The sequence below is a fragment of the Pipistrellus hanaki genome (assembly GCF_964339955.1).
Source record: "Pipistrellus hanaki genome assembly, chromosome: 1".
NCBI classification, from domain to species: Eukaryota; Metazoa; Chordata; class Mammalia; order Chiroptera; family Vespertilionidae; genus Pipistrellus; species Pipistrellus hanaki.
Genome location: NC_140503.1, coordinates 164,684,449 through 164,707,533, shown reverse-complemented (window position 1 = coordinate 164,707,533; position 23,085 = coordinate 164,684,449). Strand labels below are relative to the sequence as shown.

General features: G+C 38.8%; 1 protein-coding gene across 1 annotated transcript in view; it reads left to right on the top strand.

The window, feature by feature from the left end:
• The window catches only part of FRAS1 (Fraser extracellular matrix complex subunit 1), a 438,553-nt gene that overhangs the window by 288,722 nt on the left and 126,746 nt on the right, over positions 1-23,085 (top strand). The window contains exons 29-31 of the mRNA XM_084880389.1: positions 13-339; positions 12,698-12,851; positions 19,954-20,132. Coding sequence (XP_084736515.1) covers positions 13-339; positions 12,698-12,851; positions 19,954-20,132 — 660 coding nt within the window. The remainder of the gene's footprint in view (positions 1-12; positions 340-12,697; positions 12,852-19,953; positions 20,133-23,085) is intronic.

Below are 23,085 nucleotides of genomic sequence, written 5' to 3'. Positions count from 1 at the left end.
TTCATTCCACAGTCCCCCTATGTACTGAGAAATGAGGTTCTCCACATTAGCAGAGGAGAGAGGGGAACCATCACCTCCCAGCTGCTTGACATTCGAGATGATGACAATCCACAGGATGTTGTAGTTGAAGTGTTGGATCCTCCACTTCATGGCCAATTGCTTCAAACACTTCAGTCCCCTGCAACTCCTGTCTATCAATTCCGGCTGGACGAAGTCGCCAGGGGCCTTCTCTGCTATGCTCACGATGGCTTGGATAGCACATCTGATGTTGCAGTTTTGCAAGCCAATGATGGATACTCCTTCCAAAATATACTGTTCCACGTGAAGATAGTGCCCAAGGTACGTGTCATCCCCAGAGGTACACTTTCCATTCTCCTAGATGTTAAGTTTTGTTGATATCATTTTTTAATTTCATAAAGATATGGGTGGTTATTTATTCCATTTGGTAAGCACCTATTATGGAGATACTTAGGACATTCAAAGATTAAGAGAACATATTACCTAATCTCAGGAATAGTATATGTTTTGTTAGGAGCACCTTTGATCTGAAAGACCTGGCCCCATTCTCTCTACAAAAGATAAACTTTTGAATCTTTATGTTGACTTGCTTCCATAAAAGTGTTTCATTGTCCACTGATCCTTTTGTCTCCTGCCTGAGCATCATCATAATCAAATGCACCCCTGTTCTTGTCTGCTCTTCTAAAACAGTTCATGAAATATGTAAAGCTCATAGTCCAGGTCTCAATGGATCAAAAAGGATGAGTTCAGCTATTCTGTTAGCTCAGTGGTCGGCAAACTCAGTAGTCAACAGAGCCAAATATCAACAGTACAACGATTGAAATTTCTTTTGAGAGCCATGTTTTTTAAACTTAAACTTCTTCTAATGCCACTTCTTCAAAATAGACTCGCCCAGGCCGTGGTATTTTGTGGAAGAGCCACACTCAAGGGGCCAAAGAGCCACATGTGGCTCAAGAGCCGCACTTTGCCAACCATGGTGTTACCCCAACAGAAGCAAGACTGGGAACTTTCTCTTAGTTATGATAGAAATCGTTGGCTTATGGGGTAGAAGCAGTGTTTCTCAGCCTGAGTCATTCCTGTGCTATTTCTGTTAGTTTCTGCCATATGTGCAAACACCTGCCTTGTTGTTTATTTGGGTCAACTTCCTTTTTTACTGTGCCCTCATCCTAATAAACAATAGTTGTGAAATCATGGGTTTAATGTACAATTATACTTTTTACTATAATGCTAAAATTAATATGTAACCATTTTATAAACTTTCATTCATGTCTTCCATAAAACACTAGAGGCCCGGTGCACGAAATTCGTGCACTCGTGGGGGAAGAGTCCCTCAGCCTGGCCTACGCCCTCTCACAGTCTGGGACTCCTCAGGGGATGTCTGCCTGCTGGCTTAGGGGGAGTGGGTCTCTGCCGGTAAGGCTCCTGCCACCGCCACTGCACTTGCCAGCCATGAGCCTGGCTTGTTGCTCCCTTAGGGCTGTCTCAGAGACAGGAGAGGCTCCTGCCACTGCTGCTGTGCTTGCCAGCTGTGAGCCCAGCTTCTGGCTGAGCAGTGGCCCACCCTGTGGGAGCACACTGACCACCAGGGGCAGCTCCTGCATTGAGCGTCTGCCCCCTGGTGGTCAGTGCATGTTGTACCAACCAGTCATTTCACCATTTGGTCAATTTGCATTTTAGAGTTTTATTATATAGGATTCTTGGCATATCTATCATATTTTGGGGAAACAGTGTGCTACATCAAAGAGATCTATCAAAAATATTTTCTAAACCATTTATTACATAATGATACTTCATTAGAAGATCTTTTCTCATTTATACTAGTAAAAAGAATGGCTCTTTCCATGATGATAGACTGAGATACATAACTTTTTGAAACTTTTCATTCCAAATATTGGTACCTAATGAAAGGTCATTAGTGGTCAGCTAAAGAGATTGATCACTTGTCACTTTCTCACCAGTGATCACTCAAAATTTGTGACTGGTCCTCATGAAGGTGAATACCTGAATCTAAAATGGTCTGCTCGCTACTTTCTCAGGCTCTTGTCTCATTAGTTTCAGCTGCTGAAAACAGTGATGGTGAGATAGATGGGAGTAACTGAAGGCTGATTATGAGACGGAGTTGGCAGACAGCCACCTTGTAGCTAATCCTAATTATCACCCTCTCACAATTGCCCTGGGAAATGAGGTTTAATTCTGAAGAGATGAAGTCTATACAGACACAGAAAGTTTCATTTTCTTCTTTCATGGTTTCTTTTCAAAGATTGTTACAGGACTTCCGTGCAACCCTAGCAGCTGCCTTCCTTATCGTGTCTTCAGTCTCCATGTGTGGAGCTCAGTTCAGTGTCTTGCACAGTCATTTTGTGTGCAAGGTTGAAGTCCCAAGGTTGAAGGATATTTCTAGGATTTTTGCTGCTTTGAGTATACAAAAACAAAAACAAAGAAAAATAGATTTTTTAATGTATAAGTAGGTCATAAGCACAGAACTTGAGAATCCTTGTGTTGTTTTATTGAGTCATGCTGCTGTTTATGGTGTCTATCCCTCCTTCCCCTGCCATCTCTCATCCCCTATCATGCTGAGCTTACCTGTCCATCAGGTGAACTAGTGGTTTATAGGCAATGAATTGGGGTAATGAAACCAGTGACCAGAGCCCCAACATTCATCTGGATATACTATTAGTAAATTTGACTCTGCAGTACCGATAAAGTTTTATAAGCATATACTACATATTTTGAAGGAATTCGAAGTACTTTTCCTCTTATTGATTCTACTGATCTTTACAATATCTTAGTAAAGAAGATTAGAATAGAATTTATATGACCTTATTTCTTAAATAGGAAATTTTACTATGGATGGTGGGTGTTTTTGTTTGTTTCATTTTAAAATCTTTATTGGGCATGAATGCTTAATATCAATTATTTCATTTTATCTTCATGATCGTTTTAGGGTGCTTGTGCAATTATTATGTCTAATTTTTCAAAAGAGAAAACTAAAATGGAAGTTTGAACATATTTAGAGGCTTAAAACATTTTTCATACAGGCATTTAGCGCTGGAGCTGAGATTTCAATTCAAGTGCGTTCCAGCTCCTCACACTTACCCTCATGGCTATTTTCATTCTAGTCCATCTCTTTCAATATTTTGGTCATATATTTTCTTATCCCCTTAATAGACTGAATGGAGACAGTAAGTTAGTCATTTTCTCAATGTCCTATTCTAGCAGTCTAGGCCTGAAACCTGAAATCTTCCCTCTGGGCTCAGCACATCATGATACAAGTGAAGCTATTTGTAACCAGAAGTCTGCTGGAGCCCACGAAGAAAAGATTGCCCCAACTGTTAATAGTTTCCAGTAGATGTGAGGTCAGACATGACTGATTTTGTTCTGATAGCTATTTCTGAAAATGGGCATCCAAATCCTTACCTTGAGGCTACTACCTGTGTATTAAATTTGGAGTGAGGCCCAGTTACTGGCTGATGTCTAGCTGGTGGCTTACATGGAATGGCCAAGGGGGTTAGGTCTAATTCCTAGTGAATGGATGTACGAATTAATCCCAGTGTTGTTCAACAGAAAACTTCACCTGGTAAGAGAGATGGAAAGGAAGAAGAGGTAGAGAAAGGAAGCTTTGTGAGAGCAGCAACTATTTCAGTCTGACTCTCCTGAGCCAGGTAAAGCGTAGGATTTTAGTAGGTTTTTGCTGGATGGGTGGATAGATGGAGGAAGTGCCTGGGTCCTGTCTTTGAATGGATCTCTTGCACCAGATGAGAAGCCTTCAGAGCCCATTGAGACTGAGGATGGGCGCTGTCAATTCCACTCTTGTTTCTCTAGTTCTACATCACTTCTCTCAATTATGCCTTTATCCTGGGCCTGGCAGGGAATAAACTTGACTGTCACCCTCCAGGCCTTTGTTGAGTGGTTGATGAGGGAACAGACTCAGGACTGGTGCTGAAACATGTTCTGTTGAAGGGAGGAGGCAAAAGAAATAAAAAAAGATTAAGAAGTAATAAAGAATGCTGTGCTGAGCAGGCTTTCATTAATTGGGTGGATTAGCAAAGCCAAGCCTGCTAGATGTACTATTCTAAAACAGCTCAGCTTTTAATGAGGGCTAAAAGTGTGGGCAGGGAAAAGTCAAGCTTATTGGAGAGTTTCTCTCCACGACTGGGCTTTCAAAGAATTACCTTCCTTTTTATTAATTAAGGCATCTCTGAACATTGTGAATCTTTTCCCACATTGGCAATAAATCTGATGATCCTTCTGACCTCATTTGTTGTTGTTTGAACAGTTATTTCTGCCACTGGGTAATGCTTTGATGTTAAAAGCCCCCAGTGTCATACTTATGAACCAAATGGAAAATTCAATTATTGAGAGTCTGTTCTGGCTGTTTGACCTTGGAAAGGCCCCTGTGCAGCTTTAAAAGCCCTGCTGTACTTTCCCTCAATTTTCTTTATTTTTAATTTTTTAAAATCTTCATTGTTTAAAGTATTACATATGACCTCTTTTCTCCCCATTGACCCCTTCCTCAATTTTCTTTAAAGCTCTCCTCCTGTTGGTTGTCTTGCAGGGATACAGTTTTTCGATTAGGATGTTTTTGATCATTATAAATAACAATGGCACAAAAAGTGTTTATTTTTCTCAATAAGAGTCTATGTCATAAATAAATCCTTAGCACATGTTAGGGTTTCACCTTTTTTTTTGGACTTGCTTAAGTTGTTCAATGCAGTGTTTTTAAGATGTATTACTCAAAGTATACACCCAAAAATCTTTGTTGATTCCAAAAAAATTTGTATTTGTTTGTTTGTTTATAAAGCAGTTAAATCTACATGGAGAGAAGGTTCTATATTCTTGACCTGAGGGACCAAAGCTTCTTCATACACACATTGACAAACACAAAACATTCTAATTATCTTTCCATTATTCTCCATCTTGGTAAATAGCATCAAAGATTCACCTTACATGCGCCACCCTGCATGATCCTTCCCTAAAATCTTATATAAGATTAAGGGATGGGAAGGTGGGTGGGAGAGATTTACCAAAGAACTTATATGTGTATATCCATACTCCTGGACATAGACAATAGTGTGAAGACCTGGGGAGGGTGGGAAGAGGAGAAAGGGTCAATGGGAAAAAAGGGGAAAACTCTGTAATACTTTCAACAATAAAGATACATTTAAAAAGTAAATGTATGGTATAAATGAACCTTTGCAAATTAAGGTATATTTATAGAATAAATAAAATGTTAGTGTTGACATTGACATAGTCTATATCCACTTATAGTCATTTTCTATTTAATTAAGTTTAATTTTTTTATCTTAAATATTTTGGCCTGAAGTTGAGGTACATTATCATTTGAGCTCACCATTTTATCCCAAGCTTTAATTTAGAAGTGAGGATGACTTCATTGTACTTGTGAGATTATTATAATTTGCTTTACAACATTAATATTTTTATTTGTAACACAATAAACAATGGTGAAAATTTATTATCAGCATTTCTGTATGCCTTCTGTTCTATGAAATGAAGTTTTTAATTTAAAGCACTGTTTTAATTATGCCCTCTTAATCTCTGGTTGAAATTTTATTCTATCTAATAAAAGAGTAATATGCAAATTGACTGTCACTCCAAGACATAAGATGGCTACCCCATGTGGTCAAGGATAGCTGCCCCTATGTGGACACAAGATGGCCACCACAAGATGGCTGGCAGGGGAGGGCAGTTGTGGGCAGTTGGGGGAAACCAGGCCAGCAAGGGGAGGGCAGTGGTGGGTGATCAGGCAAGCAGGGAGGGCAGTAAGGGGTGACTGGTCCAACAGAGGAGGGCAATTGGGGGAGACCAGGTCAGTGGGGAGAGCAGTTGCAGGGGAACAGGACTGCAGGGGAGGGCAGTTGTGGAGGGCCAGGCCTGCAGGAGAGAGCAGTTGGGGGGGACCAGGCCTGCAGGGGAGGGCAGTTGTGGAGGGCCAGGCCTTCAGGAGAGAGTAGTTATCGATGACCAGGCCAGCAGGGAAGGACAGTAAGCATGACCAGGCCAGCTGGAGAGGGCAGTTAGGGGTGACCGGGCCAGCAGTGGAGGGCAGTTGGTGGCAACCAGACCTGCAGGGGAGAGCAGTTAGGGGTGACCTGACTGGCAAGGGAGGGCAGTTAGGGGCAATCGGGCTGGCCAGGGAGCAGTTAGGCATCGATCAGGCTGGCAGTGGAGTGGTTAGGGAATGATCAGGCTGGCAGGCAGAAGTGGTTAGGGACAATAAGGCAGAAGCAAGCAAGCGTGACTCCATATCTCATGGGGATCTTGTTAAAATGCATGTGGGAATGCATCCAGCTACAAAGCTGCACAGCAAAGGAAACAATCTACAAAATGCAAAGGCAACCTCTGGAATGAGAGAAAATATTTGAAACCATATATCTGATAAGAGATTGATATCTAAAATCTATAAGGAACTCAAACAGCTCATTAGTGACAAAACAACCTGATTAGAGATGGACTAGAGACTTGCATAGATATTTCTCAGAAGAAGACATACAGTAGCCAAAAGGTACATGAAAAGGTGCTCAATGTCACCAATCATCAGAGAAATACAAATCTAAGCCACAATGAGATATCACTTCACATCTGTTAGAATGGCTATTACTAAAAAGACACAAGATAACAAGTGTTGGTGAGGATGTGGAGAAAAGACAACCTTTATACACCATTGGTGGGAATGTAAACTGAGGTAACACTTTGAAAAACAGTAAAGAGGTTTCTAAAATATTTAAAAATGAAATTACCATATACTCCAGCAATCCCACTTCTGGGTATTGATCCAATCAAAATGAAATCAGAGCCTCAAAGAGATATCTGCACTCCCATGTTAATCGCAGCATTATTCACAATAATCAAGGTATGGAAGCAATCTAAGTGTCCTTCAGTGGATAGATGGATAAAGAAAATGTGGTCCATATGCACAATGGAATGTTGTTCAGCCTTTAAAAGGAAGGAAATCCTGTCATTTGTGACAGCATGGGTGAGCCCGAAGGACATTATCCTAAGTAAAATAAGCCAGATACAGAAAGGCACATACTACATGATCTCACTTAAATTTGGAATCTCAAAATGTTAAACTCATTAAAGCAGAGTAGAATGGTAGTTTCTGGGGGTCGGGGAAATGGAGAGATGTTGGTTAAAGGGTACAAATGTTCAATTTTAAGGGATGAATAGCTTCTAGAGATCTAATGTACAGCATGGAAACCATACTTAATAAAAACGTATTTTATATTTGAAATTTGTTAAGAGAGTGATCATGTTTTTAGCACAGTAGAAAAGTTATAGCTATGTGAGATAAGGATACCTTAGTTTGATTTCACAATGTATACGCACATCAAAGCATCACATTGTAATCCTTAAATATAGACAGTTTTTTAATTGGTCAAGTATACTTTAATAAAGCTGATGAACAAAACTAAAATGAAGATTCTAATTCAGAAGGTCTGATCCAGAAGTCTGGGATAGATGCCTGAGATTCTTAACTACTAATACATTTTTAGACGTCGCTGATCTCTGAACACCAACTTGCAAGGAGTCCTGTCTCCTAAAAATGGACTCGCACAGGAATTGTAGGGGATTGTGTTAATGAAGAATAGTCAAGTAAGAGAGGCGTCTGGGACATGCATTTGAGACCCAGTGCTTACTTGCTTGGAATATGAAAAGCCACATTGCCTCGTCCGTCCAAGATTGTAGTCTGTGGTGTATGGCTGATCTCCGTAACCATAATCAAAGTTGACGAGGCTTTTTAGCAGTTGAGACACCTGGGTCCAAGTGCATTATGTTATGTAAAATTCTGCTGGAGTTTTAACAGGGCTTTCCCCCCCCAGAGTTCTGGTAGATGGCATGCCAGGTTCTTGACACACTGTGATATTTTTGTAAATAATATTCTATATCAATTGTGAAAGGAGAAAGCTCTCTAGGATTTTGCTCCCTGGCATTTGTCACAATAGAAGGTGCCCTGGCTGCTGTTCTCCTGGGTGCTGTTTGACTCAGTTTTCTGGTGAAAATAGTTGTGATGCCTCCTCATGGGGAAAAGTGACTTCCTGTCAGGTGACTTGGGAAGGGTATGTTGTCTTCTGTTCTGAAGGCCGCCTCCTGGGAGTGCTGTTTACTCTGTTCTCTTTGTTAGCATATTTGAAAGTAATAACAATAATTTAGAAAAACATCTGTTCAGAAACGCCATATTTTAAAATATCAGATTTACTGACTATGAAAGCACGAAAACAAACTGAAAACTGAACATGAGCCGCCTCACTAATCTCATCCGTGCAAAGTGTCAATTAGGAGGCCGCGGAAGAGGGGCGCTCCTTGGCAGTGCGGTTTGATATCATTGGCTTTCGCAGTGACAATGGTCCCTTCTCGGGAGTGCAATTAGGGTAACTCCTTCCAGTCAGCTACTCCCAGCTGTTGTTTCTAAGGCTTTGCTTTCAGCCGTCCAGGCCTGTCAGTTTGGCCTCTGTGGTATTTCTGGGATCTGTTTTTTAAACTATCCATTCCCACTGCAACTACCTTCTCATAGTCTCTCACCTGAGCCATGGTAAGAATGTGTCAAAGGGTTTCCGTAGCTCCAGATCACCCCAGTTCTTGTCCCTTCCATCTCTTGCTGCTGGAGGTTTCTCACAACCCAGATCTGATCATTCCATTTCCTTCTTTAAGACTCTACAGAGCCTACAGTGTAGATTAAGTCTTTTAGCAGCTTTTGCCTTCTACTAGCCAACAGGGTGTCATTCTTTTTCTTTTCTTTTTCAACCTTTTTAAAAAAAATGTATTATGTATTGGTTTCATGTACCACTTAGTGGTTAGACAACCATATATTTTATATCATGTTCCCCTTGATATTTCCAGTACCTCAACTGGTACCTTACATAGTTATTAAAATATAAGAGGACTTGTGTACGAATTCATGCACCAGTGGGGTCTCTCAGACCTGGCCTGCAGGATTGGGCTGAAACTGGCTCTCCAATTGCAAAAGGGTGCAGGGGTCCCGGATTGCAAAAGGGTGCAGGCCAGGCCAAGGGACCCCACTGGTTCACGATCAGGGTGGGGAGAGACCTGGGAGGTTGGCCAGCTAGGGAGGGACTTCAGGAGAACTCCAGGGCGTGTCTGGCCCATCTTGCTCAGTCCTGGATCGGCCGGACCCCAGCAGCAAGCTAATCTACTGGTAGGAGCGTCTCCTCTCTAATGGTCAGTGCACGTCATAGTGAGTACTTGAGTGGCCTTAACATATCATTAGCATATTATGCTTTGATTGGTTGAATGGATGACTAGACACTTAGCATATTAGGCTTTTATTATATAGGATTGTCAACTCTATTTCCTATGCTTTACTTACTTCCCCATGACTATTTTATATCTATTTTTAAAAGAAATAGATATAAAATAGTTTTTATTTCTTTTAAAAATATTTTTATTGAATTTTAGAGTGAGAAAGAAAAGGAGTGGGAGAGAGAAAAATAATAACATTATGGCTCAGTGGTTGAGCATCAATCTATTGGGTCGGCAGCTAAGTAATTGCGGGTTTCACACATATATGGCTTCAGTTGAATTTTTAGGTTTGCAGACGTAGTACAAATGTAAAACACATTTTGTTATTTGATAGTTGGCTATTCAGCTGTTAATCAGTAAAAAAAGTTTTTTGATCTGTTTTGTAGTTTTCGTTTGGCGTTCGTTGAAAAATGGAAAATCAAAAGGAACATTTTCGTCATATTTTGCTTTTTTATTTCCGCAAAGGGAAAACGCATCGCAAGCTCATAAAAAGTTATGTGCTGTTTATGGTGACGAAGCCTTAAAAGAATGGCAGTGTCAAAATTGGTTTGCCAAATTTCGTTCTGGTGATTTTTCACTCAAAGATGAAAAACGCTCTGGTCGTCCAGTTGAAGTTGATGACGCCCTAATCAAAGCAATAATCAATTCAGACTGTCACAGTACAACACGTGAGATTGCAGAGAAGCTTCATGTATCACATACATGCATTGAAAATCACTTAAAACAACTTGGCTATGTTCAAAAACTCGATACATGGGTTCCTCACGAACTGAAGGAATCACAGTTAACGCAACGCATTAGCAGCTGCGATTTGCTAAAGAAACGTAATGAAAATGATCCATTTTTAAAACGACTGATAACTGGCGATGAAAAATGGGTTGTTTACAACAATATCAAGCAGAAAAGATTGTGGAGCAGGCCAGATGAACCAACTCAAACAACATCAAAAGCTGATATTCATCAAAAGAAGGTTTTGTTATCAGTTTGGTGGGATTACAAAGGAATTGTCTACTTTGAACTCTTACCACCCAACCGAACGATCAATTCTGATGTCTACATTGAACAACTAACGAAATTAAACAATGCAGTTGAAGAATAGCGGCCCGAATTGACAAATCGAAAAGGTGTTGTATTCCATCATGACAATGCAAGGCCACACACATCTTTCGTCACTCGGCAAAAATTAATGGAGCTTGGTTGGGATGTTTTGCCACATCCACCATATAGTCCTGACCTTGCACCATCTGATTACTTTTTGTTTCGATCTTTACAAAACTCCTTGAATGGTAAAAATTTCAATAATGATGATGATGTTAAATCGTACCTGATTCAGTTTTTTGCTAATAAAAACCAGAAGTTTTTTGAACGTGGGATTATGATGCTGCCTGAAAGATGTCAAAAGGTCATTGATCAAAATGGGCAATACATTACAGAATAAAGTTATTTAGTTCCATGAAAAAATTGTCTTTGATTTTCTTTTAAAAATCCGCAATTACTTAGTTGCCGACCCGATATGAATCTGGAGGTCATGATTTGATTCCGTCAGGGCACATACCAGGTTGCAGGCTTGATCCCTAGTGTCCATCAAAAGGTTGATTGAGGTTTCTTATGTTGGTTCGCTTGAAGTTGTCCCAGAGGTTTCTTACTGAAAGAAATAATGACAGAAAACTTCCCCCACCTGGTGAAAGAATTAGACTTATAAGTCCAGGAAGCGCACAGAACTCCAAACAAAAGGAATCCAAAGAAGACCACACCAAGACAAATCATAATTAAAATTCCAAGAGCAAAAGACAAAGAGAGAATATTAAAAGCGGCAAGAGCAAAGCAGGTAGTTATCTATAAAGGAGCACCTATACGATTGTCAGCTGATTTCTCAACAGAAACCATGCAGGCCAGATGGGACTGGCAAGAAATATTCAAGGTGATGAATAGTAAGAACCTACAGCCAAAAATAAGCTAAAGGAGTTCATCACCATCAAACCAGAATTATATGAATTGCTGAAGGGGGTTCTTTTGGAAGAGAAAGTAAATAAAGATAAAAACTATGAACAACAAATACATAACTATCAACAAGTGAATCTAAAAACCAAAAAAATCCATATTAACTGGTGAATATAATAGAATCAAAGGTATGGAAGGGAAGTGAACTGATGATTCTTGGGGAAAAGGGGAGAGGGGGATGTGGGAAGAGACTGAACATAAACTGTGCACCTATAGATGAGGATAATGGGGGGTGGGGAAAGGGCAGAGGGTGGGGTGGGAACCTGGTGGAGGAGAGCAATGGGAGGGGGGGGAGGAACATTTGTAATAATATGAACAATAAAAATTTATTAAAAAAATAAAATAAAATAAAACAGATCTGGGGCGGGGGGGGGGGGGAGAGTTGATTGACACCTTCAGCAGGGCTGAAGATCTGCGTATGATGGACTGCTGTTGGACAGCTGAGGGCAGTTTCCCCCAACCTGATGGTCCTTTATTGTTTACTAAGCCCTACCTTTGATATGTATATCTGCTTTGCTAGAGTGCAAAAGGTGTGAATAAAAGGCCCTGGGTGCAGAGACTCAAGAAACTTAGTTACTAGAACTAAGCCTCCTCTGGTTCCCCCCAAAATGCATTCCAAACTTATATTTCATGTCTAGCTTATTTCATTTACTTGCAACCCCTTCTCCAGATTCCCAAACCCTAGTAGATGTGAATAACACCACAGCAGTGATGCATCCTAATTATTCATTTCTCCTCCCCTACACTGTCAGTTCTGAAACTGAAGTCATATTTCAGCCATCCTTATGTACCTTCGCCCTCTAGCAAAAGAGCTGAACAAATAGTTCTTGAATTTTGGATGGATGGGGAGAATGGAAGGACAGGTATATGGGCAAATGATAGAAAGAAATGAAGAGACTTAGTCTTCCTAAATGAAGTAAGTTATTTGCTCATGATAAATTAAGAGAAAATACAGAAAAATATATACATATACACATACATACAAACACACATGTACACACATAGTATATACACAAATACAGTTAAACCTTAATGTGGGGCTTGGGTGCTGACCACCTGCATGATCAACACTCCATGTATTACTTAATTTCAGTTCCATGCATAGGGGTTCCTGACCTTGGTTGTAGATTCCTAACTGTCAAGGTGACCCTTGAACAACAAAGTTTGAACTTCACCAGTCAGTTGATTGCACAGGTCAATTGTAAAAACAAAACCAATGGATTCATGCAGCTCAAATCTGTGTTGTTCAAGCAGCTGTAGTTCATAGTGTGACTCTAAAGCCACGAATCTCTCTTATTAGACAATCGTTAGCAGCAGTGAGACTTGATAACATATTTTTAAGGACTGATACTTTATTTTTTTTGCTTGGACCTAATTCTATGCTCTCTCCTTATTCTAGAATGACAAAGGTCTTCGGCTTGTGGCCAATTCAATGGTGTGGGTTCCGGAAGGGGGGATGCTGCAGATTACCAACAGGATCTTACAGGCTGAAGCCCCAGGTGCCAGAGCCTCAGAAGTCATCTATAAAATTATGCAGGACCACCCCCAATTTGGTAACTGCTCTTTCCTTTGCCATGATGTCATCATCACTGTGCTCAGTAGTCTTAGACTTGATTTTGTAAGATGCCATACAGCAAGACTGTGACCTCAATGAACTTGACTTTCTAATATCTCACACTTCCCTTTAAAAACAGGATAATCAAAAGAGCTACCACACTGTACACATGTTATATACTAGGTAGTATGCTCAGTAATATAAACAAATTGTATAAAAATCTAAGATTTAAGCTTTAAAAGGACTTTATTTTATACAAATACTAGAGGCCCAGTGCATGAAATTTGTGCACTGTAGGGTGGTAAAAGGGAGGGTCCCTTAGCCCAGCCTGCACCCTCTCCAATCTTAGACATCCCTCTCACAATCTGGGACAGTTGGCCTAACTGCTCACCTGCCTGCCTGCCTGATTGCCCCTAACTGCTTCTACCTGCCAGTTTGATCACCCCTAACTGCTCCCCTGCCATCCTGATTGATGCCTAACTGCTCCCCTGTTGGCCCAATCATCCTCCAACTGCCCTCCCCTGCCAACCTGATTGTCTCCAAATGTCCTCCCCTGCTGGCCATTTTGTTGTGACTATCTTGTGGTGGCCATCTTGTGATGACATAGGGGCAGCCATTTTGTAATGATGTGAGGGCAAGATGCCACCTAGGCTTTTGTTAGTATAGATATAACATGCTAAGAATTGCACACCTAATATATGGCCATTTAATTTCAAAGCTCAGGTTCTCAATCTTGTGTCCCTCCCAGGATATCACCAGACTTTTTGATGAGACTTTCTTTTTTAAGAAAAACTTTACACAAAAACATTTTTTAAGATCTCCATTGTTACTTGAACTTCTAGCAGGATAGTAGAGTATGATCATCTGAAAAGTTTTCCATCATTATTAAGTAGAAATGCTGATAAAAGATTATAAGAATTATAAGCCATTCATAGCTCATTTTGCAAGGATAGAAATAAATCTTGAGGTAACAGAAACAAAGAATGAATTAAAGCCAGTCTGGGCATGCAATGATGAGAAGGCTTTCCTGAGGAGCTGTGTGTGTCTTAAGAACCCAGAGTCTTGGGATTTAATGCCTATTCAGGGACAGTAAGTTGTAATTAAGATCTTGCATAAAACCTGGACTCTGGAAAGACTTACCTTCAATTATAGGAACAGAATAGAAAACAAGAAGTTCACCAGCACAGAGGAATTGCAAGGAAACCTACCTGTGTTTTTCAGGGCTCAGAGTAAAGCAAAATAAATAAATAAATAAATAAATAAATAAATAAATAGTCTGCTGAGAATTCAGAACTTCAAGCCCATTTTTTCTTGCAGATCCAGAGTTAACCTGTTAACCGAGTGGGACGTATAAATACGTCAAACATAAAAAATATCGGGAACGGGTAGGACGTATGAATACGTCCTGGAAATATATATTGCGCCCTGAGAGGGATGGTATATATTTTTTGTAATCTTTATAATTGTAAAATTTATAATTTTTTAATTCGATGTTTCCATTTTTTTTGTTGGTATTCTTTTCTATTTGTTTGTAATTTTGTATTTTCCTTTGTGCTTTACATATAAATAAATGAAAAAATATATATTTCATTTATTTTAATTAAGTATAAATAAAAAAATAATAATATAAAATTACGTCCACTGGGCATGACGTACTGACACGTCCTAGTGAAAGAGTATGGGCCCGTTGTACGTTGTGTAATTAAAAAGGGCACTCCCCGGTTAACAGGTTGTTATACTCTGTACATTATTTAAGAAACCCAGGGCCGAGACGTTAATATGAAAATTAATCTCAGACTGATTATACTTCTTATGTTTCTTAGAGAAACTAATAGAAACTAATGTAGAATGCCCACCCTCAATTCCAGAACACTCAGGATTCTCACAAATAATACCACTGAAGATTAGCTTAGAATTCAAAATTACAGACCATATGACGAGGAAACAATCTATAGTACTATAAGTAAAAAAGAAAATGAAAACCCCAAGGATTTGAAATAAAGGAACAATCTTATAAAAACTATGAGCTAAATATATCTAAAATGATTTAAAGCCAGTGTGGCTCTGTGGTTGAGTGTCAACCTAGGAACCAGGAGGTTACAGTTTGATTCCCAGTAAGGACATATGCCTAGATTCGGGGCTTCATCCCCAGTGTGGGACATCCAGTAGGCAGCCAATCAATGATTCTCTCTCATCATTGATGTTTCTATGTCTCTCTTCCTCTATGAAATCAATAAAAATATATTTTGAAAAATGATTTAACGGCACAAAAAAGAATCAAAACTCTAAGGAAATAATAAAATGCTATAAACATAAAAGAATAAGCAGATAGATTTTTACAAAGAAATAAACAGATCATCTGAAAATGAAAATTATATTCATTAGTAGTAAAAACTTGCTTGGCATGTTAAATAGAGGAATAATTTATTTTTCCTCTAGGTTATCAGATTTTCAAAACTACGTATTTTCTGTAGTGAAGAAAAATTAACTTTTGTATAATTTTAAAAATAATTTTAATATCCACAAAGATACTGATATAATTACAAAAGCATTAGGTCTAGCTGCTATGTCATTTATTATAGTTGTGTAACCTTGAGGAAGGCAAGTGGAGCCATAAGTTTCTTTGAAAGATTAAACTAGGTATTTTTTAACTTTTTATCTTTTTTTTTTTTTTTTTTTTTTTACAGAGAGGAAGGGAGAGGGATAGAAAGCTAGAAACATCGATGAGAGAGAGAAGCATCGACTAGCTGCTTTGGTTGCGGGCACATGTACATGCCCTTGACCGGAATCAAACCCAGGACCTTCAGTCCGCAGACTGACCCTCTATCCACTGAACCAAACTGGTTTTGGCTAACTTTTTATCTTAAAGTAATTTTGGACTTACTGAAAAGTTGCAAAAATAATATACTAGTAAAGAGCTTATGAATACCCTTTATCCAGTGTTCCCCAATGTCAGCATTTTACATTACCATAGAATAATTATCAAAGCCAAGAAATTAATATTGACACAATACTATTATTTAGCCCATAGACCTTATTCAACTTTGCCTTACTTTCTCCCACTGATAGTAAGCTAGATGATGTTTAAGAGCTTTCTGGTTCTAAAAGTCATTGACATGCTTGATGTACTAAATTATCTACCTTATCTTGATTATTAAAAACCAAAGATTAAATTTTCTAGTGAAAGCCCACTATTCCAATATTCTGTGTAAGTGTTAAACAGAAAAATGCTGAATTAAATTATTTTTAAGTCATTTAACTTGAAAAATACCATGTAGGCTTGACTGTGACCCTTTCCTAATATAACTCTCTTGATTTACTTCTTCCTATGAACATAATCCTCTTTCTGTGTCCAGAGCTCTGTGTTAGTAATAAGCAAGTCACATTATCCTTGGGAGCCATTCAAGAGTAAAAAGCATGGTGGGAACTAGAAGCCCACCCAACACAAATCCCAGGGGTGTGAGGTGTGGGGCCTTTGCCTCTTTGCCACCCCAGCTACTATATACTTACTCCCTCAGCACTTTAGAATATTCTAGGTGGGTTTTAGGCCTTTTGTGAAAACTTGATCATGGAATGGAACAACATGTATATTGCTGGTATAGTCTGTGCATGAAGGACCTACCTTCGACCACTGGCAGACTCCTCACTGTCTTCAAGTATATTTAGATAAGTGGATTACTACTGTACCTTTAGCTACTTCACAGGTTAGAAAATCAATTTAATGAAATGATTTTAATGAAGTATCTTCAGTATCATATGAAAAAGAACCTGACTTAATCCAGTACACTACCAACTCTAAATTATTTAGCATAGTGTAAGAAAACTCTACTATAAATGATCTCAATCCCAAATGAATTATGATGACTTCAATAAGATCCCAATTTTTAATACCTATTAAGTTTTTCTTTCAGAATTCTTGGTTAAAATATAAACATCAGTATAAAGAAAATCGGAAGTAAAGATTATTTTCTTTAAAAAAAAACACAAAAAACCTGCATTTTCATGTATTTAAAGGATCATCTTCTGATATTTGTCATGTTATAATAAAAATAAAGGTGATGTACTACACAAAAGCCCTCACCTCCCTGGGTTAAACCCTATAAAACACTGGTATTTCTTCCTGTCTATTCATGGACTTTTCACAAAGGCACCATTTATTCAACATATCCAGTGCTGAACTCTTCATCTTCCCTCCAACCTGCTCATCCCCATCAGTGGCATCACTTGTTTACCCATTGTTTCACCTCATAGGCGATTCTCCAATTCCTCCCTCTCATCCTTCACAGCCACATTTGTCAGGTCTGTTACTTTCACTTCCTCAGTGGTTCTTGTATCTGTTTATTTCTTTCCACTCTTACCTCTGTGGCCTTAATTCAGGTCCCCATCTCTCATCTGAATTTTACAGTAGCCTTATAATTGGTCATACTGTCCACATAAATATTAGCTATTATTATTATCATTTTTTATAGAATCAAATCCAGTCTTTTTAATCAAGCCTCATTGACTCTATATTCCGATCATGTACCTTCCATGTTCTAAATCATTCACCTACTGAAAATCTCACAGTGACTCCTAATTGCTTATGCAGGGGGTCTGATCTTCAGAGGAATGAAGTACATTTTACTTATTGTTGAATTCTCCAATCTTTTTTTTTTTAAATATTTTTATTTATTTTTTACATAGAGGGAGGGAGAGGGATAGAGAGCCAGAAATATCAATGAGAGAGAAACATCGATCAGCTGCCTCCTGCACAACCCCTACTTGGGATGTGCCTACAACCAAGGTACATGCCCTTGACTGGAATCGAACCTGGGACCCTTCAATCCACAGGCTGACACTCTATCCACTGAGCAAAACCATTTAGGGCTGAATTCCTCAACCTTAAGAGCCTACCACAGCAGCTAGCACCTAACAGGTATCCATTAACTATTTACTAAGTTGAAATTAATGGAGTTAGCCAATATCCTAGGATTCCTGTTGATTTTCACAGTATGACAGTGATTTTCTATATCTTAAAAATAGATGTATTTTATTGTTAGGAAAAGTCTGCTTAGCTTTTTACATTTTAAAACAGAATAGCTAGGTACTTGACATTTAAATATTTTCTATCCTCACTCTCCACATTTTCATTGTGGACATCTTTTAAAATAGTTTGCAGCTGTAGTCACATTCATAAACAGTCCACATCCTGGAAGAGCATGTTTATTAGTAGCATCTTATGAACAGAAGCTGAACCAGGGAGAGACATGTAATGGAATTTGTGACTTAGGTACAAATGAGAAATAATACAAAAGAAGAAACTAGAGTGAGCTGATTCTGCACACAATTATGCAAAGAAGAGTACTGCTACTTTTTTCTCGCTTTAGTATTTCATCATCATCCAGGATATTACACTGATTTTTAACTTGAATTTAGTGCAGATAAATATTAGAATGGGTATTTCCTTTGAGAAAAAACAAACAAAATATTTCTAGGGTGATCAAAGTATGTTATCAATTGGCCAGTATGTTTACTAAGATCTGGGTATCCTCCTACTTAACATTGTTAAACATGCACAGTTCTCTCTCTCTCTCTCTCTCTCTCTCTCTCTCTCTCTCTCTCTCTCTCTCTCACACACACACACACACACACACACACACACACGCACACACAATTTTCGTGAGAACACAGCTTCTATTTTCAGCAGTATATCCATTCTTCTGTTTGGTCTTCACTTGAAGGCATATTCTCCTTGTGAAATTTTAATTGTTTCTATAACACCTCTGTATTTGCAATCTCACTTTTAAAAGCTAGTAGCTTCAGGTGAAGAATAAGCAATAGAAACAGATTGGCTGTTGGTAGTGGTGTTATTTAGATTTAGATTTCCTTGCTTCAATTCTAATGAAGTTTAGAGAATGAAGGAGGAGAATGTTTATCAGGGTAAATATTGGCCTGTGAACACAAAATAATCATGATTGTTAACAGAGTTTCATGACCAAGAATATGAGATTAGGACTCAAATCCCAGCTGCTCCACTTATCATTTGTATGACATTGAACAAGTTATTGAACTACTTTGAGCCTAAAGAACTTTGTCTTTAAAATGGAGATAACAATAGCATCTTCAGAAGGAGTAAAAACATAATGATAAGGATGACTGACATTTTTAAAGCACCTAAGAGGTATGGATCATTATTCTTGTTTCATCAATGATAAGCAGAGCTTATAGAGCATAAGTCAGCTCACACAGTTGGATGTGATGGTGCTGAGTTTGAACTACCTGGTAAAGTGCTTCATGCAGTGGCTCCCATATGCATTCCAGAATTAGCTGTTATTATGTTCATTATACAGAATTCTCCCAAAGATAACTTTTTCTGAAATGTCTTCTGATTTCCCATTGTGTTTACACCAAAAACTTTCTGATTGGAAAGCATTTTCTGTTCATAGAAAGGTGTGGGTAGAAATGAATGCAGTTGCCCAGTATTTAAAGATTTGTTTGCAGTATTCAAAGGCTGTTTGGGTCTCCTTATGTACTTTTAATAGATACAAGATAGTAATTTTATATATGAATTAACCTTAAGTACTTTTAGTTCTTTTAGCTAACATACTGGGAATTCTATATCTAAAGATGGGTTTAATGATATCTATTGAATTCTGCATTAATGTTTTTCCCTTTACCTTATCCTATATAATAAGAGAGGAGTATGCTAATTATCTGTTATGCCCTGAGGCATAACAACCTGCCAGAATAATGACCAAATCATGGATCAGTAGGAGGGTGAGGCAGCTAGCTACAAGAGGGAGGTGGAGAGCTACTGGAGGGGGAAGGGCAACAAGCTATGAGGGGAGGGGTGGGGGGAGAGTGGCAGTGAGCTACTGGCTACAAATGGGTGGCAGAGAGCTATAGGAGGGGGCAGGACTGCAAGCAAGCGGGAGGCGAAGAGCTACAGGAGGGCGGCAGTGAGCTACTGGTGCACAGATTCGTGCACAGGGGTACTAGTACAAGAATAAAGAAGTACATAATTTCTTTTCTGGGGAGAAAAAAAAAAGTGGTAGAAAGGAGATGAGAGCTCTGACTTTTACTTTTCCCAGGGGTCCTCACTAACTCTGTGGCTTTTGTAGGGGAGGTGGTCCTCCTGGTTAATATGCCTGCAGACAGCCCCGCTGAAGGAGGCCAGCACCTACCTGATGGGAGGACCCCAACCCCCACCAGCACCTTCAGCCAGCAAGACATCAATGAAGGCATTGTGTGGTACAGGCACTCCGGAGTCCCGGCCCAGAGTGACTCCTTCCGCTTCCAGGTACCCTTTGCTTCCTGACTTTTCTGATGTCTGAATGGTCTGATGAAAACCATCACCATTATTTATAAGCAACTTGGGGAATTTTCTATGATTGCCTAGAAATCTTATTTGGGGGAAGAGGAAATATAACTAATAGTATTGAGAGACATTTTTAATCTGCTTATTCATTCTTATAAGTATCTCTACAAGCAGAGACATTTTACAGCAAGGAGATTTATAATAGATAATGGCTAAAGTATTTAGGAAAATAATGTTTCCAGAATATTAAAATGCTTATTTTAATATAGTCTTATTTTCTTTTTTTTCAAATGTTTTCGGAACATTTGCCATCTTCTGATAAGATCATAGACTTGACAACCAAATCCAGTGGGTTCATATTTCAGTTCTGCCATATCTTAACTACACAACTTGGGGGAAATTACTTGGAAAAATACTTGTCCTTCAGATTCCTCACCTGTAGAATAGAATTATTATAAGGATTTAGTGAGTTAATACATACAAAGATTTAAAATACTGCCTGTCCCTAGGTAAGGATTGTTACTACCATTTATAAAGATTGGTCAGATGCCAGTACTGTAGACTGAATGTTTGTGTCCTGAAATAATTAATATCTTCATACCTGCCCCTCCCCATGTGGTAGGTGATTAGCATTAGAAGAGTGGGATTAGTACACTGACAAGAGTCACAGGGAAGCTGCTTCCCTCCCTACTCCCAAACATGGGGCTACAGTGAAAAGATGGCAGTCTGCAACCCCAAACACAACCCTGCTGGCACCCTGACCTCAGACTTCCAGCCACCAGAACTAGGAGAAATACATTTCTGTTGTTTATGAGCCACCCAGTCTGTGGCATTTTTGTTATAGTAGTCTAAGAAGCTAAAACAATCAGATCATAAAAGACTACCAATAAATGAAAGAACAAGAAATGGCTCTTGTTCTTTCATGGGGGGGATATTCTCTGGCTATTATGAAATACTAGAGACCCAGTGGATGAAATTTGTGCACTTTGGGGGGTGGGGAGGTGGAAGGAGGGTCTCTCAGCCTGGCCTGCACCCTCTTGCAGTCCGGGAGTCCTTAGGGGAGAGGCTTTCACCAGCTGTCAGCCTGGCTTCTGGCTGAGCAGTGCTCCCGCTGTGGGAGCACACTGACCACCAAAGGGCAGTTCCTTCATTGAGCGTCTGCCTCCTGTGGTCAGTGTGCGTCATAGTGACCAGTTGTTCTGCAGTTTGATCAATTTGCATAATAGCCTTTTATTAGGATATTTATATAGGATAATTAGAAATTCATTTAAAAAAGGTAAAACAATTCAAACCACTGGAATTTTTAAAATAGTCTCCCAAATAATTATACTTCTAAAAGGAAATCAGAATAGCAAACTATTAAGAAGTAATGATGAAGAGGAAATAAATTATCAGTACTTCAATGATCTGGATAAAATAACACTCAAGTAAATTGATGATCTTAAACTCTTATTATTGAGCAGAAGATCATGAAAATAAATGGACTAAATATTTAGCTCAAGAAGCTAGAGAACTACAAAGGAAACCTAAGGAAAGAAAACAAGATAGAAATTAATAGAAATAAGCACACAACTAACTATAAAATGCTAGAATTGATAAATGGGTACAAAACCTCATTCTTTGGAAAGACCGATAAAATCAGACAAACATGTTGTGGACAAATTGGGAATAAAGAACTGAACAGAAGTATAAAGGAATGAGGGAATATGAATGAGAAAGAGCTTTTAAACATAGATACAGAAGAGAATGTGGGCAAGTGCAGAGGAAATATGAAGATGCATTCATGATGATCAGCCAAAGCCCCTCTGAGTCTGAGACTCTTCCTTTGTCTCGAATCCAGCTGGGGATAAGCCTCCACAATAGCTCACCTTGTTAAAATTATCATACATTCTGCCTCTAAGATCTGGTGTGCACATCTTTGTTGCTTGACAAATTTATATGATATAAAAGATGTGCTTTTCCAGAGAGCAAATTAAAATAAACTTGAAAACCATTAAAAGGAGATTTTACTAGCACATTAATGTCCAATGAGTGAGAGCAAACATTTGCCCTTTGCTGGAATTAACTTTTCATTTTTAGCACCTGGGGACTCAGCAGTCCTCAAAGAATGAGTCAGAATGGAGGCAAAGACCTCAATCAAAAAAAGTCACCTCAGCAAGCTAGAATCCTCAGCTCTGCCTTTGCAGTGCTAGGCCTGAGGAAGAACGTTATCAACATGGGGCATTTCCCTGGAAAGGGATTCTCAGCACCTGCTCATAATGATATTTGATTGCTTTTGCAAGTTGGTTACTAAGTGGGTAATTATAAAATAGCTAAACGTACTGATTTTTTTTTTTTTTAACAAACTCACTTGAGTTTAAGACATTCAGTTGAACATCATTACTTAGTAAATGGTTCCCTTTGAAGAGTCTTCACACAATTTGCTCAAAATGTGTTTAGAACTCCTATTGGAAATCTCCTTCCAAACCCATGGGGTATTCTGAAGAATATCCTCTGTAGTGACGGTATAGCATCCTTTGGAAGTAGGTTTTAAAACGTAACCATATAGCCAGTCATTCAGAATCATGTCTGGTATGAAGAAGAGTAGTAATGACTTCGGGTTGACACAGGGAGTAATTATGAAGTAAGAAGTTCCTTTTTCTCACATGATTTTTGAACTTGTTCGAAAGGCATTTCAAAAGTGCATTTTGAACACTCACAGTGTCTCTATTGCACTTATGAAACAGCTCTCTGAGATCATGTCCTCCTGGATTTAAAAGCTTTGGTGTGCTTGCTTTTAAAGTCTCATTGTTTTATGGACTTACCTCATCTTCTGATTTGAAATGACACTTTAACTATGTGCCAAAATAAACAGCAACTTTTCCCATTCATTTTAATGTCCCTCAAGGATTTTAAACTAAAAAGAAAAAAAAAAATGCTGTTTTCATGATTCTCC